We start from the raw sequence: 27,760 nt of genomic DNA, 5'->3' as shown, positions 1-27,760 counted from the left end.
TACATTTTAACGTAGTAAACATTAAATGATTCCTCCAACATTACTTGTTTGTCTATAGATCACATAATACATAATATATTAAGCTTACACGCAATCTTTTAACTTTCTATCTGTATCTGAGTCCATGGAGACCAAAGGAGAGGAGAAAGGTTATTTATGATACGTTTATTGTCCTGTGTGTGCACTTTCCATCTAATTAGTTATGTAGCACAGTGTAATTCACATTTTACAGCAGGAAGTGTTGGTCAGGATTCAAAATTAAATCCCAAATTTGCTGATCGTCACTCAGTATCCTGTCCTGACGGACACACGTTGGAACAGGAGGAACACTTCATCAAAAGTAAGTGTTTATTCCTATGTTCACCTTTGCTTTATTTAATCAATGTTGCTCCTTTCGGGTCTTTGCCAGGCTATCCGCTCATTATAAGAACAGAAAACGCTGGAAATTCTCAGCAGATCAGGCAGCATCTGTGGAGAGAGAAATAGAGTTAACTTTCATCCAAATGGAGAAGTTAGAGATAGAATAGATGTTGATTAAGTGAAATGGGGAGAGGTAGGGAAAAGAAGAAAGGGGAAGCTCTGTGATGTTGGAAAAACAGGAGCAATTAGACAAAAGATTTAGTCATACAATACCAAAGGGAAAAGTAATGGAACAAGTAAGGAAACAAAAGATGTGCCTGGAGTAGGTGTGAACAACAGAATGATAAACAGCTGTACTAGTATACTCCTCCTCCTATTTCTTGGGCTCTTGTATTCTTCCACTTTCTGAAAGCAAAAACAAGTTGAAACTAAAACCTGCAAAGAAAATGGAAACAAAATGGGGGCAGAGATGATGGCCTGAAATTGTTGCACTTAGTGTTGAATCTAAAAGACTGTAAAGTGCCTGATCAAAGAATAAGATATTGTTCCTTGACCTTACATTGAGCTTCATTACTAGAACCAGAGGGCACAACCTTAGGCTAAAGGGACGATCCTTTAAAACAGAGATGAGGAGGAATTTCTTCAACCAGAGAGTGGCGAATCTGTGGAACTCTTTGCCGCAGAAGGCTGTGAAGGCCAGGTCATTGAGTGTCGTTAAGACAGCGATAGATAGGTTCTTGATTAATAAGGGGATCAGGGGTTATGGGGAAAAGGCAGGATGAGAAAAGGGATGAAAAAAATATCAGCCATGATTGAACGGCGGAGCAGACTCGATGGGCCTGGTGGCCTAATTCTGCTCCTATGTCTTATGGTCTCATTACAACACTGCAGGATAATGAGGTCAGAGATCAGCATGAGCGCAAGGTGGAGAATTGAAAAGACACACAACTGGAAATTCACAATTCTGTTTACAGATTGAACAGTAGTATTCCACAAAGGGTTCACCCAACCTGCATTTGGTCTTCCCAGTGTAGAACAGATCACATTATGAGTAGCAAATACAAATGCTAATTTGAAAGAAGTACACAGAAATTGTTGTTTAACCTGGAATGAGTGTTTGGGGCCTTGGACAGTGAGGAGAGTGGAAGAAAAAGGATAGGTTTTGCATCTCCTGTTCCTACTTGTGGGCTGAATGGAGCTGTTCTGCAAATCAGTCACCAACCTATGCTTGTTCTCTCCACTGCAGTGTCAATTGTGTGGAAGTATAGTTCAGTATAGAGAACTTTAGTGGAAATGAAGTTGCTTCTGGTTCAAACCTAGATGTTGCCTGATATTAGCAACTCTCATTGCTGTACATGTTTGTCATTTTTCTTGCTTTATTGTCTTAAGAATTAGGTTACCACATTAGAATAGCAAATATTATGTGCATTCAGATAGAGTGCCTTTATTTAAGTATTTTCACTACCTCTGGTTTTATCTGTTGGTACTCTCTGTCCCTTCCTGCCACATTTAAATGATCAATTTTCTTATTGCTACCTTGCTGTCTTGCTTTGTTCTTTCTCTTTAATTTATCGCATCTTGATTGTTCAACCCCACTATTTAATTTAAAGCCCTCTCTACTCCCTTAGTTAGACAACTCGCTAGAATACTGCCCATGTCATGATTCAAGTGAAGACCATCCCAATTCCACAACTCCCGCTTTCCCCAGCAGTGCCAGTGCCCTATGGTGAAACACACTTCTCCCACACCAATCGCTGAGTCATGCATCCAACTCTCTAATCTTATCTGTCCTACTTTACTGCTTGTGGTTCAGGTAACAAACCAGAGATTATCACCTTTGACTTGATTTGATTTGATTTATTGTCACATGTATTAGTATACAGTGAAAAGTATTATTTCTTGTGCGCTATACAGACAAAGCATACCATTCATAGAGAAGGAAAAGAGAGTGTAGAGTGTAGTGTTATAGTCACAACTAGGGTGTAGAGAAAGGTCAACTTAATGTGAGGTAAGTCCATTCAAAAATCTGGCAGCAGCAGGGAAGAAGCTCGGTTGGTATGTGGCCTCAGACTTTTGTATATTTTTCCCGATGGAAGAAGATGAAAAAGAATATGTCTGGGGTATGTGGAGTCCTTGATTATGCTGGCTGCTTTTCCAAGGCAGCAGGAAGTGTAGACAGTGTCAATGGATGGGAGCAGGTTTGAGTGATAGACTGGGCTTCGTTCATTTATAGTTTGAGTGATAGACTGGGCTTCGACCTTTATAGTTTCTTGTGGTCTTGGGCAGAGCGGGAGCCATATCAAGCTGTGATACAACGAGAAAGAATGCTTTCTATGATGCATCTGTAAAAGTTGGTGAGAGTCGTAGCAGACATGCCAAATTTCCTTCGTCTTCTGAGAAAGCAGAGGCATTGGTGAGCTTTCTTAACTATAATGTCAGCATGGGGGACTAGAACAGGTAGTTGGTGATCCGGACACCTAAAAACTTGAAGCTCTAGACATTTCTACTTTGTCCACATTGATGTTGACAGGGGCATGAGCTTTGAGCTTATGCTTTTTAATTTATCCCCTAGTTGCTCATACTCTCTAAGCAAAACCTCTTTCTACTTCTACCTATGTCATTGGTACCTACGAGGACCATAATATCTGGATCCTCCCTCTGCAAGTTCCTCTGCAATCCGAGCAGATGTCTCCAACCCTAGCACTGGGCAAGCAACACAGCCTTTGACCTCATTCTCTTGGCTGCAGAGAACTGTGTCTATCCCCTGACTATGCTGCCCCTTACTACTATTACATGCCTACATACTCCCCCATTTGAATGGCTTCCTGCACCATGGTGCCATGGTCAGTTTGCCCATTCACCCTGCAGCTCCCGCTTCAACCAAACAGGCTACAAGAATCTCAAACCTAATGGACAATTTCAATGGTTCCTACTTTTCTCTATCTCTCTAATTGCCTCACTCACAATGAGTGGATCAAATCCAATCTGTGGCACCAGAGAAGATCGACCATGCTCTGAGAAAACTCAAAATGTGACACTGCAGGAAAACAGGTAGTTGATTCTCTCTCGCTCTTTTAGTTGCTGCTGTCTGTCTCTGGCTCCTCCTCTCTCTCATCCTTTTAGTTGCTGCTGTCTGTCTCTGGGTCCTCCTCTCTCTCACCTTTTAGTTGCTACTGTCTGTCTTTGGGTCCCCCTCTCTCTCACCTTTTAGTTGCTACTGTCTGTCTCTGGTCCTCCACTCATTTTTCATGTAAGAAAACTGCAAGTAACAATCATGATATATTTTAGCTCCATCATGTGTTTTCTTGTGTACCGTCTAATTCAGATAAAATGATTATACAGACCATCTTGGAAATGATATTGGGGTCAGTTTATCTGTCTGTCTATCCATCTCTTTGTCACAGAGCCAAGCAATTGTTTAACAATAACTGATGGAGTCCTTTAAGCTCAGCCACAGGTTTAGTCAGGTTTAGCCTCAACAATGTGGATCATTCAACCATAGGACCATAAGACACAGGAGCAGAATTAGGCCATTCAGCCCATCAAGTCTGCTCCGCCATTCAATCATGGCTGATATGATTCTCATTCTCATTCTCCTGGCTTCTTCCAGTAACACATGATCCGCTTATTGATCAAGTACCTATCTATCTCTGTCTTAAAGACATTCAATGACCTGGCCTCCATAGCCCTTTTGTGGCAATGAGTTCCAACCTCTGGCTTAAGAAATTCCTCCTCATCTCAGTTTTAAAGAAATGTTCCTTCACTCTGAGGTTGTGCCCTTGAGTTCTAGTCTCTCCCACTAGTGGAAACATCCTCTCCATGTCCATTCTATCTAGGCCCCTCAGTATTCTGTAAATTTCAATTAGATCCCCCCTCATCCTTCTAAACTCCATCGAGTCTAGAACCAGACTCCTCAACTGCTCCTCATATGACAAACCCTTCATTCTTATGAACCTCCTCTGGACCCCTTCCAAGGCCAGCACATCCTTACTTAGGTATGGGGCCCAAAACTGCTCACAATATTCCAAATGGGGTCTGACCAGAGCCTTACGCAGCTTCTGCAGTACATTCCTGCTCTTGTATCCTAGCCTTCTGGAAACGAATACTAACATTGAATTTGCCTTCCTAACTGCCAATTGAACCTGCATGTTAACTTTAAGAGAGTCCTGAACCAGGACTCCCAAGAGGGTGGTTGATTGCTGGCTAGCTCCGCGACTCCCACATCACCGGCCTTTCGCCCCCCCACAACCCAATCGCTGACCCCCCAAGCATGACCAGGCCAAACTCACTTCCCATCCCCTCCCCCCTGTCCACCTCGATCACACCCCACCCTGCAGTTCCAGTTTCCTGACCCCCACTCCAATCACCCCCCATCCCTCCACCGGTAGCCCCAACCCTCTGGCAGTCCGGACCTCCTCTCCACTACCACCCTATCATGCCCCAACCCCATTAGGCCCTGCCCCTTGGGCACTGTGCCGTGCCCGGTAGGCAGTGCCAAGGTGCCCCCTGGGCATTGGCACTTTTCCCCTTTGGCAGTTCCAGGGGCCAGGCTAGTACTGCCAAGGTGCCAATGCCCAGGGGGCATCAACACCCAGGGGGCATCAACACCGATGCTCTGGGGGACCTCAGATGCCCACACTTCACTCCAGCGGGGTTGGGCTGCCAGCTCCCCGCAAATGGGGTGGGGGGGTGGGTGGGGGGGTGGGTGGGGGGCGACGGGGGTGTGGCGTGCGGGGGGGGGGGGGGGAGAGGCCAGCAGGCCTGGAGACTTCAGTCCCAGGCCCGCTAATTAGATTCAAATGAGATTAAAATTAGAAGCTGCATATATAATGCAGCTCTACACCTGTTTCTGACGTGGAGCTAAATCCGGCACTGGGAGATGCGTTCGGTTCTGGGTGCCCAGCGTGGATTGCACTAATCCAGCGCTGCTTAAATTTCCTGGCCCGCTGCATTAAAAAATCAGTGCAGCAGTTTGGAAAAATCGCGTCCGCCCCCACCCCCCCGCCCCCACTCGAATATTTCAGCAGTGACCCTGCACGAGTTATGCTGGTTGGAATTTTATGTGATATTTTCTCAGTGTCCAGCTAACCTGAAGATGGGAGAATTCCAGACCTGTTTTTTGGGTGAGTTTCCACATGATGAGCGAGTCAGTTTCTAGCCGGGGAGGCTGTAGGTGGGGCTGAACTCGCTAGACAACCTGTAGAAGGAGGTATTGCGCATGTGCAGACCTCTGATGCTGCACATGCGCATTAGCAGTAGCAGGGGCCTGACTGACACAGAGAGAGCTGTCAGGCCCCTGCCGTTGCAGGCAGCGTCAACAAGTTCCCCACCACTCCTGCAATCGCGGGGGCCCATGGCCCGAGATGCAGCCCCCACCACCGAAACTGATTGCAGCCCCACATTCCCTCCCCCACCGATTGCAGCTAGTGTGGCAGCAGGCCTCCTCTTCCTCCCTCACTGATTGCAGGCAGATGGCAGCGGGCCTCCCACACCCCATTGGCCCCACCCCTTTGGCCCTGACCCCAGTTGGCCCCACCCCATTGGCCTTGCCCCAGTTGGCTCTGCTCCTGTTGGCCCCACCCCCAATTTTTCCCACCACCCATTGGCCCGTCCCCATTGGCCTTGCCCCTGTTTTCCCTGCCCCCACTGCCCCTGCCCCCAGTGGCTCCACCCCCATTGGCCCGCCCCCTGACATACCCCAACTGCCCCTGCCCCCTTTGCCCTGCCCCGTTGGGCCCGCCCCATGGGCTCCACCCACCCGTTGGCTCTGCCTCCTTGCACACACCCCATTTGGCCTCGCCCCCTGGCACTGCCTAGTGGGCGTAGCCCAGCTGCTCCGCGGGCATTGCCCAAGGTGCCAGGGTGGCACTTCCAGTCTGACACTGCCCAAGGGGTACCCCTGCCTTGTCCTTGGCTTACCCAGAGGGCCTCATTGGGGAGCAGGTGTTTTCCTCGCTGGAAAGAACCTCTCCCGGCAAGGCCACAAAGGCAAGCGAGCCCAGATGATTGAACTAAGCAGATGTAAAGCCACATTTAAATAAACTTAAATAAATTAATCAACCTCGCACCCATTTCCGGTGAGAGGCTGACTGTGGTGGGAATCTGGTTCTCGTAAAATCGCGAGAGCTGTGGAACCGGGCATGGCCCTGATTTCTCGGCACTCACACGATTTTACCGGCTTGCTCCACCTATTGATGTGCAGGTGAGCCGATAAAATTCCACCCATCGTCTCTCAATTGTACATGGATATTGTGGCAGGACTGCCGTTTTAGAAAATCATTTGAGTTTTCAACGTTGTGACTGGTGATTTTCTCTATTAATGATAATTCCCTCATTTGTTTTGATGTAAAATAGAACTTCTAGAATCTTGCAGTTCGATTGCAAAGTAAATATTAACTTGTTTACTAAGATTGAACCATCTGTTGTATTGACTTTTTTTTTTAGATCAGAATTTTCCAGTGACAGGTTAAAGTTTAAAGCCCTAAACAGCGGATGAAAATATCTTTCTCTGCAAGCTGTTAGGCTCCAATGAGGGGCAGAAGCCTACACTGTACGAGGAAGAGTCGGTCATTGTGATTACCCCGAGTTTGCTGGTTCATGGCCAGAGGGCTGACTCACATTTAATTTACGATGGTGGAGAAGGCCTCCAACTAAATGAGGGAGAGGGGAACCCAGATGTATGCATCCATTCTTCAAATCTTCCAAATTTCATATTTAAATAAAAGCCGTTAACGGCTGGGGAAGAGCACTGAAGTTGAAGCCACAGACAAGCAAGTAGGCCTTTAAGCCTGCCTGTATCATGGCCCCACCCCCCATTCTGCCACACGGAGGCCATCTCCAGACAGCTACACTGTTCCCCAGGATCTGGTTAATGGAAAAGTCTGATAATCTGCCCTAATGGGGCATTAACAAGGTCAATTGTCTGCCTTCTGCTTGTGGACAGGTAATCTTGCCGGGTTTTGGGGCAGAATGAAGCTGGCATGCCAATCAGTGTGCAAAATGCCATGCCTATGCCAGTCAGTGCCACAAAATTTCACGCCCATCTGCCTCCAAGCCCATTCCCATCAGAGCCTGATAATTCAGCAGCATGTAGTAAAAATTAAATTAGTCAATGGCCATTTTAAAGTTATAATGTATGCTGGCTGACTGTAATGACTTCTGGATTAAGTTGAAACAAGTATTTTGCATGATTCCAGAAATTACTAAGCATCGATAGGAGCAATGCCAAATCATAATTGCCAAACTCATTTGCTAGCATCTCAAACATGCTGTTCTGAATCATAAGGTTCAGGACCAAGTCCCACTCTAGTGTCTGAGTACAAAAATCAAAGCTGAAAATTTAATGAGTACTGAGGAAGTTTTGCATTGTTGGAGGTGCCGTTTTTTAGATGAACCAATAAAGCATCCCTCCATCAGCATTGTAGAAACAGATGATCATTATCACATTGTGGGAGTTTGCTGTATGCATTTTGGTTGATATGTTTCCCACATTACAACAGAGACAATTTCAAAAAGTATCTCATTGACTATAAAATGCCATGAGATGTCTGGTGATTGGGAAAAGGATTTTATAAATGTAATTCTCCCTTTCTTTCCAGGAACATGAAATAACTGACAACTCAATACTACTTTTCAAAATCAAATAATCAAAAACGAAAATCTGACAATTGCTTTACTGTATTTCTGGTTTATTCGATCTTGCGTGTTTATGCAGTGAATACTGATGACACAGTTGGAGAGGTGTACTGCGTCTGATAGTTTGAAAGGTCTGAAATAGTTTGGAGTCTACCCCAGTTGAAAAGAGGCCTTGCAGTGAAGTAGGTAATGGTCCTGCCTTGGAGTCAGAAGCTTTAGGGGGCAATCTTACGATCTTGCCCAGCTGGCCAATGGGCGGGGACGATCACGAGAGAGTTGAAAAATCTGGTTTGCACTCAATTTCTCACCTCTTGTGATCTTACCACCACCGGATACCCAGCAAGATCAGCCTTGAGCCTGAAAAATCCAGTTTTTGCGGTTGGGGCTGGGAAGAGAGTGGGCGATCAACCATGGAGGCCAGCCATAGCTGGGGGCAGGCAGTGACAGATCGCTGTGTTCTATGCTTATTGCACAGAACAGAGAGGTCTGCACATGTGCAATGGTGCCCTCTGCTGCTATCTGCTGGTTTTTGGGTGAGCTTAGGACCCACCTCCTCCCCCTGCTGGCAGGAAACAGATCCTGTTTCATTTTTTTCTTCAAAGTGAGTTAAGATTCAATTTCTAACTAGCCCAAAAATGGGAGGTGTCCCCCTTCCTTTTTCATGTTTATTCAGCACTTAGAACTTTTTTAGTAAGATTGCTCCCTTTGTGTTCAAGCTTCACGTCAGTACTTGATGGCCAAGGAAGTTGTGTTTGTAACATGGCAAGACATTGATTGTTGACCTGTAAATCCTTCCAAAGTGGAAAGACATTTAGAACCTTTACCTTTGCTCCTTAGCTCCAAACTGCAACATGCAAGTAAAAGTGTATGTTGCCACAGAAATTTAGCCTCCTTGAGTGTACTGTAACCCACCACCACTAATTAGTTGATAAGACAGGCTCATTAAGTTGTCCATTTATCTTGTAATGTTAATTGCCACTTCTCTTACACCTAGGCTGAGTAACTCTTCAAAGCCAGATACATCCCGATGATAGCAGTGCTCACCATGAATTCAAAATATTTGAAACTGAACACAAGGAGATGGAAAATAAACTCAACGGCTGTTGAATTTATTAATAATTTTGTAGTGCATGTCCATCTATTTTGTGTAATAAACTGAGGATAGAGCAGACTGTTCTGAATTGAGACTGTTTCTCAAATTTGATTATTTTACAGTCCTGTTTTGTGCCATTTGAAGCATTTAGAAATCTGCTGCTCCCTGGACTCAGAGTAATGAGGAAGCCTTAATGGACTCAAACACAGTGAAAGTGCTATTGAGTGATATCCCATTATATGTTAATGCATCCCATGCCCTTCAACAAAGGCTTTAAATAAATTTGAACCTACAGAGGTTGCATTTTTCTACAGGTTCTTCTAACTGTCTGCATTATTTCTGCAAAAGTTCCTTGCGAGCCAAAGGGAAATGATGGATGTTTAGGAAGAGCCCCAAGGAAATTCAACAGAACATAGCCACCAAATTATTTTTGAGGGCTTGTTTGAACTTGGAAAACATTATCCACATGAAGCTGAGAAAATGATCAAAATGTGGAAATTATATGGAGAAGAGAATAATGGCAGTATGGCAGAAATTGAAACCAGCTTTTCCAATGCTATAATGGAGGAATTTTAAGATGAAAGTGATTGAAAGGTAGTCAGCAAAGTGTGGTTTTGTCCTGTGTGTAATCATCATGTTGTTATAACATTACTTGTTCTCGTTTACTCCCTGAATAGGTTTCTGCCCTCTCTGAAAAATGGGGAAACGTAAATTTTCTAGCTTGGAAACAACACTTATCGTTTTGTTCATCTTAATGGTTATTGTGGCCATTGCTTTAATTGTACTCTTAGCCACTAGTGATGCAGGACCGCCCAGCGAAGGTAAATCACAAAGAATCCAGAGATATTCTGCATTATTGATCATTCCATTTTCTTTTTTGTGATTTTATAACAATGCAATTATGCAATAAGGATAAATGAGGGGGGTAGACAGTGGCATAGTGACAATGTCATTGGATTAGTAATCCAGAAGCCGGGCTAATTGAGTAGGGAAATAGGTTCAAATTCTGCCATCGCAGCTGGTGGCATTTGAATTCAATTAGTAAAGTCTGAAGTCTCAGTACTAGTCAGCAGAAAACTATACATGGTTGTTGTAAAGGCCCATCTGGTTCACAAACGCTCTTTTGGAAAATAAATCTGCTGTCATTACCTGGTCTGGCCTACATATGACTCCAAACCCACAGCAATATGACCAGCTCTTAATGACCCACTGAAGTGGTCTAACAAACCATTCAGTCCAAGAACAATTAGGGATGGAAGACACCCACATCCATTTTTTAAAAAAATGTCTCAATTTTAAAGGAGATATGAATTTGGCTTGACACATTTTATTGAAAGGTGGATTCTAAGCTGCATTGCTTCTTTTTTGCTTAGTTTTGAGATTCCCTCACTTTGAAAGATATAGGGCGAGATCTTCTGGCCCTTCATGCTGGTGGGATTTCTGGTCCCGCCAACAGCACACCCCTACCATTGGTTTCTGAGCAGTGTGGGGTGGATTCAATGGGAAATCCCAATGACAGCAGCGAGACAGGATGATTCTGCCACCGACCAATGGCAGGCCACCTCCTCCTGCAGAAACACTACGAGGGTTGGGAGGGGGGAGGTTGAGAATCCCGCCGACAGACAAATCTAGGTTTTTGTTATATTTTTAAAAGGCTTCTGGCATGAAAAAACACAAATTAAAACCCCAGTCTTGATGAAATCAGTTCGTCACCATAACAGTATAAATTTATTTGTGGCTTTTGCATTGTATTTGAAAGCATAGAATGAAATTTATCGTGACCTGCAGTACGTGGTTTAAAAAAATAAGGATTCTTGTGTTGGTTGTAATTGCTGTGCTTCTATACTGCTGAATTTCTGTCTGTACTTTTACAGATACAACCCAGCCTTTCATCCCATGTTGTCCTCTCGGCATTCGCGATGACGATCGAACCAACTGCCATCCGGAAGATGGAGCTTCAAGGGTAAGTTAGAAAAGATCTTTCAAAGCTTTGGGCTAACTAGCTCTACATGAATATGGTTTATTATTTCATAGAGGGCATATACAACTTATTTTTAGTAGTAGATTACCCTGTAAATATAATAACTCTTGCATTTATTGTGAGATCTTGATGGGAGCCACCAGAAATTATTCATATGCTGTTGGACAAAATGTTCTGTGGAGGCCAATTCAAGGTGAAACCCTTGTTTCTGTGAATGCAGAACTACCAAAAATCTAATGCATAAAATTTCAACTAAAGGGACTATAAGTAAGGTATTTGAGTCTATTTCCACAATATTTAGCTGTCCAACTAACTACTTTAAGTCCCAATCTCACAGCAGTGTTGGAAGTAGCATTGCCTTGTACATTAGTTGCATATCTGAAAACATCAGCCATTCACTGGAAAATGGGTAGTTCAAAACGTACCAGTATATTTAGGGGTGAATTTTGATTTTAGACCTCAAATGGTTCAGTGAAATGTTCACCTCCTTAAATGCCAATTGGAGTTATGCTGAGAAAGTTGCAAGCTACACTTCAGTGAACTTTCTTTTTTTATCTTCAATTAATTTCTTCAGCTGATGGAATCATTCATACAAAACCGGAAAAAAACAGTTCTACATATTTTTTTTGAAACTGTGTACCTTTGTGCAAATTTCTGTACTTTATAAGAAATGTTATGACTTGGTGAGAAACGATGAGATGCAGTGAGGAATAACCAGTCTTGGTGAAGATTCAAACTGAGGATCAGCAGGCAAAATGATCGTACATCAACTCATTGTGACATCCAATCTCCATGTGACATTCAGTTTAGCACAAGACCCAATGGTGAATTGAAGTTTTATTGCTAGACTGCAATATTTCCCAAAATGTTTAGCATCATTTAGCTTTAACATAAACATTTATTTATTAGTCACAAGTAGGCTTACATTCACACTGCAATAAAGGTGCTGTGAAAATCCCCTTTACTAAAATAGCTTTCAAAGTTAACATCAGTATTATTTTTGAGAGGCATTTAAAGAATAGAAACATAAATAGTTGAACTTCACGGCTGAATTTATAATGTCAGAGACTTGAGGGATGGGGTTAATGTGAGACTGGAGAACAGCACCGCCCACGTTATGCTATAGAGACTCATATGATAATGGATTGTTTGTGCAGAGTCTGGGAGGCAGCATGGAGACAGCACCCAGGCATGGCAGTACCTTGGCTATGTATATAGTTATGGGTTACCAATAAGCAGTTCATGTTTAACTATACAAGCCTTCAGGTCACTCTGAGGAACCAAACAACCTTAAAGCACTTGGGATGTCCAAAATTGTAGTTAATGAAGAACCTTTAAACTTCTGTGTCAGCCATTGGGAATAAAGGGGGCAATTCTCCCAGCCCCATGAGCTGCTCAAGCAGTCCCCACGGCAAAGATTTCTGACGGAATCAGCTCCGCCCCAGAAATCGATGTGGAGCGGATTATCACATGGAAATGTCACGCAATTGACATTTCCATATGATTAGCAGGCCTGAGACAGAATTCTCTGGGCCCGCTAGCATCTTCCTATCATCAGGAGTGATTCCCTCCAGTGGGGTTTACTACTGCTCCCCACTAATGTGGAACAAGCGGCCTGACCCCACTGGAGGGAAGAGAGGCCATTGAGGCCCCCCATGAGGTTGGGTTAAGGGGGGTAAGGGGGACACTTTGGCAGTGGCAGCCTGGCACCCTGGCACTGCCCAAGTGGCAAACTGGCACTGTCCACCGGGCACATTGGCTGTGCCCACTGGGCACCGGGCAGTGCCAAAGGGGCAGGACTGGAGGAGCAGGGCCTACTGGGGAAGTGGACATAGGAGCAGGGCCTACTGGGGACGAGGCCTATTCGGGGTCAATCACTGGAAGAGGGAGGGTGTGAGGATGATCGAAGGTGGCCATCCGGGGGGAGGGGGGGTGTGGGAAGTGGATGGACGTGGGGGCTGACCCGGGGAGGTCTGGGAGGCCAGCGATCAGGGGGATCAAGGGGTGGGGGGATCGGAATACCAGTGATGGGGATTGCGGGAAGGCCAGCGATAGGTTTGGCCAACAATGGGGTGCCACTGCACATGTGCCGAACTCCGCACTGACAGATTGGCACATGCACAGTGGCCCACTATGCTCGGACGGCAATAGGCCCTGCCCCATATCTTCAGAGTGAATCACGCTAGGCCACTCTGTGATGCACAGAGTGTCAGAGATTCATTCTGGAAATCATGCTAAAAATTCCAGCAGGATTTACTCCCATTTTCTCACACATTGGGAATTTAGACTTTTTGGGAGAACCCCAGCCAACATGTTCCTGCAAAGTACAAGAAATTAAGAGCCAGATCATTTGTTTTTGTGACTTTTACTGAAGGTTAAATATTGGCGATGGAATCCAATACATCCACCAACAGGGAGACAGGGCTTTGATTCAACATTTCATCTGGAAGATTGAACATTGCACTGGAGCCAGTCCCCACAAACAAAGCTGACCACATGCCCACACTGCAGTGCAGGTTTGCTTGAATGCATTTCATTGGAGGAGTTTCTTACATTGTGCCTAAATTCTCAGCAACACAGACATCTCGTCATATAAATGGTCATAACACTTATGCAGAAAGAATAGAAAAGCAATATATTAGTTAAATGGAGAAAGATGGCAGGACTTAATTGTACAGAGGGATCTATATGTCTTGGTACATAAATCACAAAGTTAGTATGCAGGTACAGGAAAGCAACTGGAATGTTGGCATTTATTGTAAGAGAAACGCAATTTAATGTTAGGGAAGTTTTACTTCAGCTGTACAGGGCCTTGTTGAGACCCACAGGTTAGGGCCATACCCATTAGAGTTTAGAACGCTGAAAGATGATCTTATTGAAACAGGTTCTGCGCGGACTTGATGAAGTAAATAACTGGAGGGTATTTCCTCTTGTGGAGGAGATTAAAACTAGGGGACATTTAAAAATAAGATGTCTTCTTTTTAAGACAGAGATGAGGGGATTATTTTTACCCTCATAGTGAGTTTGCACGTTCTTCCCGTGTCTGCATGAGTTTCCTCTGGATGCTCCAGTTTCCTCCAGAGTCCAAAGATGTGCAGGTTAGGTAGATTGGTCATGTCTAACTTGCCTCTTAGTGTCCCCAAGATGTGTAGATTCGGTGTTTTGACCATGGTAAATGCATGGAGTTGTGGGAAAGGGTGGAGGGGAGGGCCTGGGTGGGATGTTCTTTCAGAGGATCAGTGCAGACTCAATGGGCTGGATGGCCTCTTTTTGCACTGTAGGGACTTTATGGTTGTTGGCGTGTAGAATTCTCTTCCCCAGAAAGAAGTGGAGACTGGGTCTTTGAATTTATTCAAGGCAGAGTTAAGACAAGGTTCTTTAAGGCAAGGGAGTCAAGTGTTATGGGGAGGGGAGGGGGGAGGGGATGGAGGGGGGGGGCGCAGACAGGAAATTGGAGTTGAGACCACAACTCGATCAGCAATGATTTTACTGAATGCTGGAGCCGGCTTGGAGGTTCAAAAGACCTACTCCTCCTCCTCCTCTTTCTCTTATGTTCCCATGAATCCTGCACGAACCAGTTGATCAGCAGTGAATTAAAACCTGTTTGCTGTTGTAAAAGTCACACATCTTTAATAAAACTTGAAGGATGGCTCATTTTTTGGCTAATCCTCTGCAGGGATTGCAAAGTTACAAAATGCCTTTGACACCACACGGAACAATTTGGATTAATGACTGTAAAGGTTTATAGGGCTGAGAGGGTTACTTGCACTCTTCAGTTTCATACAGAAGAGGCATGTTTTTTCCTGACCTTTTCCATTGTTCCAGCCTGCCACTTTAAGGGCCTATTGGCTTCATTCCAGTCACAGATGAATTATGCCAGATTATGACTGTGTCTACAATTCTGCTGTTAGTCATTGCGTCATATTCCATTGGATACTATTTTAAAACTGTTTTTTGACACATTTAAGACCAGTTTTAAAATTGAAATTATGTATGAATGCATTAAACAGCATGCTACTGGAGCAAGTTAAACTCTTGTGAGGTCAAATATGTTATTTTCACAAAGAGAATATTACCATTCACAATAATAGTTTTTTAGTTGGCTTGCATCCTTGGTGACAGGTGTCTATTGTGTATGGAACACTACACAAGTTCAAATCTGAACATTGCATTATGCCTATTATATGGGAGATGAATGGGTAAAATAATATTGGACCATAACCATAGCAGTCTCCTCAATTGTTGGAAAAAGGCAAAAGCACAGTTATGCAAAATACTACAGATTTATTCTGTAATATTTTTCTGACTCTATTATGACCAGCACAGGGATTGCAGACAATTAACCATTTAAATTTAAAATCTTAAATTCAAATCCTGGTAATAAAGTCCAACAGTATATCAATTTCTAATAATGAAAGCTACTGTTACTTTAGTTAGTCATTGTAGCAATTTGGGCAACACAGTGGCACAGTAGTTAGCACTGCAGCCTAACAGCGCCAGGGATACAGGTTTGATTCTGGCCTTAGGTTACTGTGTGGAGTTTGCACGTTCTCCTAATGTCTGCGTGAGTTTCCTCTGGTTCTTCAGTTTCCTCCCATAGACCAAAGATGTGCAGGTTAGGTGGATTGGTAGTGTCATAGGGCCTGGATGGGATTGTTGTCGATCCAGGCTTGATGGGCCGAATTGCCTGCTTCTGCACTGTAGAGATTCTATGATCCTAACTGTCTTATTAAATATTTTGCCTGGTTTTGGGATTTAATTTCATTTGGAATTAAACTGACAGAATGGGTCCATGATAGCTTGATGCATGTGAGTTAATTTCCCAACTTCATGTTTCGAGAGGGCTTCCTTGCCTTACTGATAATCACTAAATTGAATCCCTGCAGTGCAGAAGGAGGTCATTCGGCCCATTGAACCTGCACCAACAACAATCCCACCCAAGCCCTATCTCTTTGACCCTACATATTTACTGTGCTAATCCCCCTGACACTAAGGGGCAATTTAAATGGTCAATCAACCTAACCACGCATCTTTGGACTGTGAGAGGAAACCAGAACGCCTGAAGGAAACCTGCGCAGATACAGGACAGCGTGCAAACTCCACACAGACAGTGACCCAAAGCTGGAATCAAAGCCGGGTCCCTGGCACTGTGAGGCAGCAGTGCTAACCACTGTGCCTCCCATATTACTTCTGACTACATGATACTTTTGAGGAATTTTGGCATTTGCTGCACATCACTAAAGATGGAAAAAAATACTCATATACCAACAGCAGTTATGTGCGAGGAGGATATCAGCTAAAGCTCTGGTGTAGCCGTATGCAAGTGATAGAAATAGCTGCCTGGAATTGTTTGTTTTTAATTCTTTCATGGATGTGAGCATTACTGACAATGCCAACATTTAATTCCCATGCCTAATTGACCTTGCGAAGACGGTGGTGAGATGCCTTCTTGAAACACTGCAGTACACCTGGATTTTCAATAGGAAAGGATTCAGAGAGTCATAGAGGTTTACAGCATGGAAACAGACCCTTCAGCCCAGCTTGTCCATGCTACCCTTTTTTTAAACCCCTAAGCTAATCCAATTGCCCGCATTAGGCCCATATCCCTCTCTGCCCATCTTACCCATGTAACTGTCTAAATGCTTTTTAAAATACAAAATTATACCCGCCTCTACTACTGCCTTTGGCAGCTTGTTCCAGACACTCACCACCCTCTGTGTGAAACAATTGCCCCTCTAGACCCTTTAGTATCTCTCCCCTCTCACCTTAGACCTATGCCCTCTAGTTTTAGATTCCCCTACCTTTGGGAAAAGATCTTGGGCCTGATTTTACCAAATCTTCGCGCCCGTTTTCAGGCGCAAAATCACGGTAAAGTTGGGCGTCGGGCCTTTAATGCGATCTGCACCCGAATCCGAGCAGATCGCGCCTTTACTGACACCCGATTCGGATGAGGGTCCGGCCCGCGCCCGAATCGGGCAGCCCGATGATTTAAATGCATTTGCATGCATTTAAATCGTCTTAATGAACCGCGCGCCCAACTCTACCACCAAATCCCACTTTACCGTCTTCTGGCCCAATCCGCGTCCGCGCTGTTACCGACCTGCAGGATAAAAGTCTGAAGTCGCTGCTGCAGCCTCCGAAGAGCGGGGTCAGAGCCTGCAACGGCTCTCTGACCCAGGTCATCCTCTGGTCGGGGGGGGAGGGGGGTGGGAGGAAGAGAGGGGGTGTGACGTCTCGTCCTCTGGGGGGGTGGGAGGGAAGGGGGTGTGACCGAACATCTCTTGGGGGGGGCGGGGGGCGGGGGGGGGAGGAGAGGGGGTGTGACGTCTCATCCTCTGGTCGGGGGGGGTCGGCTGCCAGTCTGCGGCCGATGCCTCCTGCTCCTGCCGGAGTGGACGTGCGGCCTTGCCATCCCACGAACCTTCAGGATGAAGCGATTCCTCGCTAAGAAGATGAAGCAGAACCGGCCGATTCCACAGTGGCCGAATCCACAATGTAAAGGGATACACCATCACTGGTACACTACCAGCCACAGCCATCTTTCCCGCTCTCTTGCCCCTGCAGGGAAGAGTAATCTGTGGCTCATAGTGGACCAGTGATGGTGTATCCCTTTATACTGTGGAATCGGCCTCTGGAATCGGCCGGTTCTGCTTCATTTTCTTAGCGAGGAATCGCTTCATCCTGAAGGTTTCGTGGGATGGCAAGGCCGCACGTCCACTCCGGCAGGAGGCATCGGCCGCAGACTGGCAGCCGACCCCCCCCCCCCCCCCCCCACGACCAGAGGACGAGACGTCACACCCCCTCTCCTCCCCCCCCAGGGGATGATCGGTCACACCCCCTCCCCTCCCACCCACCCAGAGGATGAGATGTCACACCCCCTCTCCTCCTCCCACCTCCCTCCCCCCCCGCCCCGACCAGAGGATGAACATCAGAGAGCTGTTCTCTATGCTTTCTGCTTTTTTTTTCGTGCCTGGGCGCGCTCTGTCAGATTTTTTTCGAACTGCGCATGCGCAGTTCAGAGCTCCGGTCGGTCCGCCAGCGCTAAGCCCCGCACACAGCGTGGATCGGGCTGGAGCCGGCAAAATGCACATAGGCGCGCTGCAAAGAGGATTCCAGGCGCGGATCTATTTGACGCCCAGATTCGGCACTTAGGCTCAAAATGGTAAAATTCCCCCCATTGACTATCTAGCTGACCTATGCCCTTCATTATTTTATAGACCTCTATAAGATCACCCCTCAGCCTCCTACACTCCAGAGAAAAAAGTCCCAGTCTATCCAGCCTCTCCTTATAGCTCAAACCATCAAGTCCTGATAGCATCCAAGTAAATCTTTTCTGCACTCTTTCTAGTTTAATAATATCCTTTCGATAATAGGGTGACCAGAACTGTACACAGTATTCCAAGTGTGGCCTTACCAATGTGTTGTACAAGTGTACAAGTATACAAGCGCCAGGGTCCCAGGTTCAATTCCGGCCTTAGATTACCGTTTGTGTGGAGTTTGCATGTTCTCCCCGTGTCTGCGTGGGTTTCCTCCGGGTGCTCCAGTTTCCTCCCACAGTCCAAAGATGTGCAGGTTAGGTTGATTGGTCATGCTGAATCGTCCGTTAGCGCAGGGGGATTAGCAAGGTAAAATGCGTGGGGTTGTGGGAATAGGGCCTGGGTGGGATTGTGGTCGGTGCAGACCCAATGGGCAGAATGGCCTGCTTCTGTACTGTAGGGATTCTATGAACCTCAGCAAGATGTCCCGACTCCTGCATTCAATGTTCTGACCAATGAAACCAAGCATGCCGAATGCCTTCTTCACCACTCTGTCCACCAATGACTCCACTTTCAAGGAGCTATGAACCTGTACTCCTAGATCTCTTTGTTCTATAACTCTCCCCAACGCTCTACCATTAACAGAGTAAGTGCTGCCCTGGTTCAACCTACCAAAATGCATCACCTCACATTTATCTAAATTAAACTCCATCTGCCATTCGTCAGTCCGCTGGCCCAATCAAAATCCTGTTGCAATCTGAGATAACCTTCTTCACTGTCCACTATGCAACCAATCTTGGTGTCATCTGTGAACTTACTAACCATGCCTGCTAAATTCTCATCCAAATCATTAATATAAATGACAAATAACAGTGGATCCAACACTGATCCCTGAGGCACACCGCTGGTCACAGGTTTCCAGGTTGAAAAACAATCCTCTGCAACCACCCTCTGTCTTCTGTCATCAAGCCAATTTTGTATCCATTTGGCTACCTCACCCTGGATCCCGTGAGATTTAACCTTATGCAACAACCTACCATGTGATACCTTGTCAAAGGCCTTGCTAAAGTCTATGTAGACAACAACAACTGCACTGCCCTCATCTACCTTCTTGGTTACCCCTTCAAAAAACTCAATCAAATTTGAGAGACATGATTTTCCACTCAAAAAGCCATGCTGACTGTCCCTAATCAGTCCTTGTGTCTCTAAATGCCTGTAGGTCCTGTCTCTCAAAATACCTTCCGACAACTTACCCACTACAAATGTTAGGCTCACCGGCCTGTAGTTCCCAGCCTTTTCCCTGCAACCCTTTTTAAACAAAGGCACAACATTTGCCACCCCCCAATCTTCTGGCACCTCACCTGTGACTATCGATGATTCAAATATCTCTGCCAGGGGACCCCTAATTTCCTCCCTTGCCTCCCACAGTGTCCTGGGATACAATTCATCATGTCCCGGGGATTTATCTACCTTGATGCGCTTTAAAACTTCCAGCACCTCCTTCTCTGTCATATGTGCACTCCTCAAGAGATCACTGTTTATTTCCCCAAGTTCCCTAACATCCATGCTTTTCTCAATAGTAAATATTGATGAGAAATATTCATTTAGGATCTCACCCATATCTTGTGGATCTGCACATAGATGACGTTGTTGATCCTTAAGAGGCCCTACTCTCTCCTTAGTTACTCTTTTGCCCTTTATGTATTTGTAGAAGCTCTGTGGATTCTCCTTTCCTTATCTGCCAAAATAATCTCATGGCTCCTTTTCACCCTCCTGATTTCTCTCTTGACTCTACTCCTATACCCTCTATACTCTTCAAGGGATTCACTTGATCACAGCTGCCTGTACATGTTTTGTGCCTCCTTCTTCTTCTTGACCAAAGCCTCAATATCCCGAGTCATCCTCAGTTCCCTACTTCTACCAGCCTTGCCCTTCACTCTAAAAGGAATGTACTTTCCCTGAACCCTGGTTAACACACTTTTGAAAGCCTCCCACTTACCAGACGTTCCTTTGCCTTCCCACAGATTCCCCCAATTAACTTTTGAAAGTTCCTGCCTGAAACCATCAAATTTGGCCTTGCCCCAATTTAGAATTTTAACTATTGGGCCAAACCTATCATTCTCCATAGATATTTTAAAACTAATGGAATTATGGTCACTGGCCCCAAAGTGATCCCTCACTAACCCTTCTGTCACCTGCCCTTCCTTATTTCCCAAGAGGAGGTCAAATTTTGCCCCCTCTCTAGTCGGGCCATCCACGTATGGAATGAGAAATTCCTCCTGAATGCACTCAACAAATTTCTCCCCATCCAAGCCTCTAATACTATGGTTGTCCCAGTCAATGTTGGGAAAGTTAAAATCCTCTACTATTACCACCCTATTTTTCTTGGAGCTATCTGTAATCACCTTACATATTTGCTCCTCAATTTTCCGCTGACTATTTGGGGGCCAAGAATACAATCCTATCAAAGTGATTTCCCCCTTTTTATTTCTCAATTCAACCCATGTAGACTCAGTGGGCGAACCCTCGGAAATATCCCCTCTCAGTACGGCCGTGATGTTTTCCCTAATCAAAAGTGCAACTTTTGTGCAAGGGTTAATCGGCAATATAAACGTGCATGGAGTTTGACATAAAATGTTAGCATGGATAAAGGATTGGTTAATAGACAGCAGGCAGAGAATGGGTATAGGTGGGACATTTTCAAGTTGGCAGGCCATGAGCAGTGGAGTACCACAGGGTCGTGCAGAGGCCTTCGTAATTTACAATCTGTATTAATGACTTAGATAAAGAGACAGAGAGTAATGTAACTAAGTTTCATGATGATACAAAGTTGAAAACTAAATTGTGAGGATATTGAGAAAGGCTGTAAAGAGAAATAGACAGGTTAAGTGACTGGGCAACAACATGGAAAATGGACTATAATATGAAGAAGTGTGAAGTTATTCCCTTTGGTTGAAAGAACAGGAAAGTTGAATATTTTTTAAAAGGTGAGAAACTTGTAAGTGTTGATGTTCTAAGACACTTGCATGTGCTTGTCCAAGGAATGCAAAAGATTAGCATACAGGTACAGCGAACAATTAGGAATGTAAATGGCATATTAGTCTTTATTGCAAGGGGATTAGAGTAGAAGGATAAAGAACAAAGAACAAAGACATTTACAGCACAGGAACAGGCCCTTTGGCCCTCCAAACCTGCACCGACCATGCTGCCTGACTGAACTAAAACTCCCTACCCTTCCAGGGACCATATCTCTCTATTTCCATCCTATTCATGTATTTGTCCAGACGCCCCTTAAAAGTCACTATCGTATCTGCTTCCACTACCTCCCCCGGCAGCGAGATCCAGGCATCCACTACCCTCTGTGTAAAAAAACTTGCCTTGTACAACTCCTTTAAACCTTGCCCCTCACACCTTAAACTTTTGCCCCCAGTAATTGACCCTTCCACCCTGGGAAAAAGCTTCTGACTATCCACTCTGTCAATGCCCCTCATAATCTTGTAGACTTCTATCGCCCCTCAACCTCCGTCGTCCAGTGAGAGTAAACCAAGTTTCTCCAAACTCTCCTCACAGCTAATGCCCTCCATACCAGGCAACATCCTGGTAAATATTTTCTGTACCCTTCCCAAAGTCTCCACATCCTTCTGGTAGTGTGACGACTAGAACTGAACACTATATTCCAAGTGCAGCCTAACTAAGGTTCTATAAAGCTGCAACATGACTTGCCAATTTTTAAACTCAATGCCCCGGCTGATGAAGGCAAGCATGCCATATGCTTTCTTGGCTACCTTCTTCACCTGCATTGCCACTTTCAGTGACCTGTGTACCTGTACACCCAGATCCCTCTGCCTATCAACACTCTGAAGGGTTCTGCCATTTACTGTATATTTCTTATCTTCATTAAACCTTCCAAAATGCATTACCCCACATTTGTCCGGATTAAATTCCATCTGCCCTCTCTCAGCCCAAGTCTCCAACCGATCGATATCCTGCAATATCCTCTGACAGCCCTCATCACTATCTGCAAATCCACCAACCTTTGTGTCATTCACAAACTTACTAATCAAATCAGTTACATTTTCCTCCGATTCATTTATATATCTTACAAACAGCAAAGATCCCAACACTGATCTCTGAGAAATGCCACTTGTCACAGCCTTCCATTCAAAAACGTACCCTTCCACTGCTACCCTCTGTCTTCTATGACCGAGCCAGTTCTGTATCCATCTTGCCAGCTCACCTCTGATCCTGTGCGACTTCACCTTCTGTACCAGTCTGGCATGAGGGACCTTGACAAAGGCCTTACTGAAGTCCATGTAGACAACATCCACTGCCTTACCCTCATCAATCACCTTCATCACTTCCTTGAAAAACTCAAGTTAGTGAGGCATGACCTCCCCTTCACAAAACCATGTTGCCTCTCGCTAATACATCCAATTATTTCCAAGTGGGAGTAAATCCTGTCTCGAAGAATCCTGTCCAATAATTTCTCTACCACTGACAGAAGGCTCACTGGCCTGTAATTACCTGGATTATCCTTGCTACCTTTCTTAAATAGAGGAACAACATTGGCTATTCTCCAATCCTCTGGGATACAAAGATTTCTCTCAAAGCCCCAGCGATTTGCTCCCTTGCCTCTCTCAGTATTCTGGGGTATATCCCGTCAGGCCTTGGGGACTTGTCTACCTCACTGTTTCTCAGGACTTCTCAAAGAAGTCTTGGTGGAGTTATACATGGCTTTGGCGAGATCACATCTGGAGTACAGTGTGCAGTTTTGGTCTCTGCATTTAAGGAAAGATATGCTTGCATTGCAGACGGCAGGCTGAAGGTTCATTAAATTGTCCCCTGGAATGAGGGGATGGTCCTATGTTGAGGGAGAGGCTGAGCAAATTGGGTCTATTTTCTCTGGCTTTGAGATGAGAAGCAATCGCATTGAAATGCACAAGATTCTGAATGGGCTTGATGGGGTAGATGCTGGGCAATTGTCTTTTGCTGTTTGGGGAATTTAAAATGAGGGGCCAATCATTAAGAACTGAGATGTAGAGAAATTACTTCACTCGGAGGGTTGTAAATCTTTGGAATTCTCTACCTCAGAGGGCTGTTGATGCTCCATTGTTGAATATGTTTAAGGCTGGGAAAGACAGATCATTGATCTCTCACGGAAACAAGAGATATGGGAAATTGGCAGGAAAGTGGAGTTCCAGCCCAAAATCAGCCATGATTGTATTGAATGGTGGAGTAGACTTGATGAGCCATATGGTCTACTCCTGCTCCGCTTGTGCTCTTGTGCAGCCCACCTGGTTCTGGTACAGTGCTGTTAGGTAGGGAGTTCCATGATTTTGACCCAGTAACGGTAAAGGTACAGCAAAATAGTTCCAAGTCAGGATGATATGTGATGAGGTGGTGGTGTTCCCATGTGTTGGCTGCCCTTGTCTTTCTAGATGGTAGGTCTCATGAGTTTGGAATGTGCTGTTGACAGAGGCTTGGCAAGCAGCTGCAGTGCATCTTGTAGATGGGACACATGACTGTCACTGTTCAAAGTTGGTGAATGGATTGAATGTTTGTGGAAAGGAAAGCAATACAGTAGGCTGCTTTACACTGGATGGTGTCAGGCTTCTTGAGTGATTTTGGAGCTGCAGTTATCCAGGCAAGTGGAGAGTATTCCACCACACTCCTGACATTTGCCTTGTAGATGGTGGACAGACTTTGTAGAGTCAGGAGATGGCTCACTGACTGTAGAATGACTAGCCTTTGATGTGCTTTTACAACCACAATATTGATATGTGTGGTCCAGTCAAATTTCTGGTCAATAATAACTCCCAGGAAGTTAATAGTGGCGGATTCAGCAATGGTAATGCTGTTGAATGTAACGGGGGAGATGGTTAGATTCTCTCTTGCTCGAGATGCCTGGCAGTTGTTAGGCATAAATGTTACCTTGGAGAAAGGCTGTAATTAGGTCAGGAACTGATTGGCCCTAGTGGAATCCAAAATCAGCATTGGTGAGCAAGTTAGTACTGCTTGATAGCACCATCGATTACACTTTCCATTGCTTTGCCAATGATCGAGAGTTGGCTGATGCTATTTTTTGCTGACTGTGGGCTGGGCAGTTTTCAACATTTTTCAGTAAATATCAGTGTTAGGGTTAATCTGATATAGCTTGACTGGGGGGCAGCTAATTCTGGAGGACAAATCTTCAGTACTATCGGCAGCGTGATGTTAGGGCCCATACCCAGTGATTTCAGCATTTTTTGTGATATTACGTGGAATGAATCAAATTGGCTGAAGACTGGTTCCTATGATGGTGGGTACCTCAGGAGGAGGCTGAGATGGATTATCTATGAGCCACTTCTAGCTGAAGCTAGTTGCCAATTTGTGTACAATCCTGGTCACCACATTACAGGAAGGACATAATTGCTCTGGAGAGAGAGCAGAGGAGATTTAAAAGAATGTTGCCAGGGTTTGAATTTGCATCTATGAGGACAGGTTGGATAGTCTAGGATTGTTTTCCTTAGATCAGAGGATGTTAAGGATAATTGAAGTGTACAAAATTATGAAGGGCCTAGAAAGGGTAGACAGGAAAGACTTATTTCCCCGAGCTGAGGAGTCAATTACGAGGGGGCAGAGATTTAAGGTGACTGGTAAGAGAATTAGAGGAGACATGAGGAAAACCTTTTTTTACCCAGAAGATGGTGGGCATTTGGAATTCACTGCCTAAGTTGGTGGTTAAGGCTGAAACATTCAACTCCTTCAAAAGGTACGTGGATCTGCATCTGAAGTGCTGTGGCTGCAAGGAACAAGTGCTGGAGAATGGGATTAAATTGTGCACTTAGTTTTGTTTTTCTCTTTTTTGGCCAGTGCAGACATGATAGGCTGAATGGCTTCTTTCTGCACCATAAATTTTCTATGGCGCTATGGTCCTACAATGTAGCTTCACCAGGTTAGCACCCAATATTTAGGCATGTCTGGTACCGCTCCTGGCATGCTCCACTGGGGAACTAGAGTTTTTCTGGCTGGATAGTAATGGTAGAGTGAGAGATATTCTGGATCATGGGGTTGCAGATTGCTGCTGTTGATGGCTCACAGTGCTTTATAGTGTCTAGTTTTGAGGTGCTAGATTTGTTCTTTATTTATCCCATTTAGCATTGTGCCCATGTCAGACAATATAGTAATGGTGTTACCAAGCCAGTCTTGTTAATAAGCATTGAAGTTCCCCATTCAGCGTACATTCTGTGCCCTTGCTATCCTCAATGCCTCTTCCAAATGGTGTTCAATGGTGAGAAGTGCTGATTCATCAGCAGAGGGGAGTGCGGGGTGGTAGGTAATAATCAGCAGGACATTTCCTTGTCCATGTTTGACTTGATGCCATGAACTTAATGGAGCCTAGAGCTGACGTTGACGACTCGCAGGGAAACTCCCTCCCAACTGTATACCACCTTCTCTGGTGGGACAGGACAGGACATACCCAGATATGGGATGCAGTAGCCTGGGACATTGGTTGTAAGGTATGATCTGGTTAGTATGACTATTTCAGGCTCTTGCTTGTCTAGTCTGTGGAACAGCGCTCCCATTTTTGGCACAAATTCCCAGCTACGGGCAGCATGGTGGCACAGTGGTTAGCACTGCTCCCTCACAGCACCAGGGACCCTGGTTCAACTGCCGGCTTTGGTCACTGTCTGTGCGGCGTCTGCACGTTCTCCCTGTTTCAGCGTGGGTTTCCTCCGGGTGCTCCAGTTTCCTCCCACAGTCTAAAAGATCATCATAGAATCATAGAAACCCTACAGTGCAGAAGGAGGCCATTCGGCCCATCGAGTCTGCACCGACCACAATCCCACCCAGGCCCTACCCCCACATATTTACCCGCTAATCCCTCTAACCTACGCATCCCAGGACTCTAAGGGGCAATTTTTAACCTAGCCAATCAACCTAACCCGCACATCTTTGGACTGTGGGAGGAAACCGGAGCACCCGGAGTAAACCCACGCAGACACGAGGAGAATGTGCAAACTCCACACAGACACTTTTGTGTGCAAACTCCACACAGACACAAGATGTGCTGGTTAGGTGCATTGGCCATGCTAAATCCTTCCTCAGTGTGCCCGAACAGGCGCTGGAGTGTGGTAACTAATAACTTTATTGCATGTTATCAACGCATCTATCATTTCTATCAGGAATTGTTATCAAATTTATATCTAAACCATGCAGCCACAATGATAAACATGAGCCCATAAAAGTCATTTGGATTTAATTCAGGTTCAATGTGCTGAAGTAGTTCGTTAATCAGTCTATAAAATGTATGCACTATTGCTAAGAAGATGCACAGTAACTTCATTGCAATGTCAATGTAAGCCTACTTGTGACACTAATAAATAAACTTGAGCTTAAACTGTTAGCAAGAAATACTTTGCGGGTTTGTCTGGGCAGGGTGTGCCAATTCTAGTGCCTAGCTCGATGCCGTGTGCTCATCTGTTTTTATTCCTTTTTATCTTTTCTTAGCAGTTTGGCACAACTGCATGGCATGTTAGGCCATTTCAGAGGGCAGTTAAAAGTGAAGCGCATTGTTATTGGACAGCCACATATATTATGGCCAAAACCCAGACTGCCCGTTCATTATGAATGTTGTGCACAGTTTAAATCTAAATGAATTTGACCCTTGATTTCATTGCAAATTTACAATCCTTTTGTCATTGTGTCATTTGAAAAACAGACATTCAGCCAACAATGCATAAACGGTCACAGTTTGCACATTACTCATAGAATAAGAAGTGCATCTTCGCAGCAATAATGCATACACTTTATAGACTGATTAATTACTGCGGCACATTGAACCTGAACTAAGTTCAGATGACTTCTATAGGCTCATGTTTATCATTGTGGCTGTGTTGTTTAGATATAAATTTGATAACAGCTCCTGATGGAAATAATAGATACGTTGATAAGACAAATGCAGTGCACGTTGTGCAATTGAATTTTCAAAGGATATCTCCACGTAAGTTGCTCATTAAGACACGTAGTACAGAAGAGAATGTCACAATACGTGAATGACAGAAACAATGCAGCTCACATCATTTTTCAGGTGAAAGGAATATAATTGGTGGTGTTTCTCAGAGGTCAGATTGCGGACGAATATAAATGATTTGAACTCGGGTATAGAGTGAACAATATGTTTTAAAAATAAGCACGATTGTGGAGAAAGTTTCACAAATAAGTGATATGAAGGGATGGGCAGAAAAAAAATTAGGCAGAAAAGAAAGTGATCGAACAAAATCTGAAGGATGGTTTTGACTCCCTCTGCTTGGCAGAAACAAGGCAATAAACGACATTGAACTTCCAGACTTATTTATCCTCTAAAACGTTCAATGGAAACAGGTGGCTGTACTGTGATTCCAATAAAGAACCGTCCCATCCTGCCAGTGCTCTAGTTCAAGAGTGGGCATGAGG

At 44.9% G+C, this 27,760-nt stretch overlaps 1 protein-coding gene across 2 annotated transcripts in view; it reads left to right on the top strand.

Moving 5' to 3' along the window:
* Nucleotides 1-27,760, top strand: part of si (sucrase-isomaltase) — a 280,056-nt gene that overhangs the window by 82,655 nt on the left and 169,641 nt on the right. Inside the window, exons 2-4 of one of the 2 annotated variants that reach the window (XM_078209034.1) lie at nucleotides 233-340; nucleotides 9,766-9,909; nucleotides 10,963-11,051. In XM_078209034.1, coding sequence (XP_078065160.1) covers nucleotides 9,786-9,909; nucleotides 10,963-11,051 — 213 coding nt within the window. In that variant the 5' untranslated portion in view covers nucleotides 233-340; nucleotides 9,766-9,785. The remainder of the gene's footprint in view (nucleotides 1-232; nucleotides 341-9,765; nucleotides 9,910-10,962; nucleotides 11,052-27,760) is intronic. The other variant, XM_078209033.1, reaches the window with a different exon arrangement.

This window comes from Mustelus asterias, chromosome 3, assembly GCF_964213995.1.
Source record: "Mustelus asterias chromosome 3, sMusAst1.hap1.1, whole genome shotgun sequence".
Classification (NCBI taxonomy): Eukaryota; Metazoa; Chordata; class Chondrichthyes; order Carcharhiniformes; family Triakidae; genus Mustelus; species Mustelus asterias.
The sequence above is the reverse complement of the archived record's forward strand: the minus strand, read 5'-3'. Positions and strand labels throughout refer to the sequence as shown.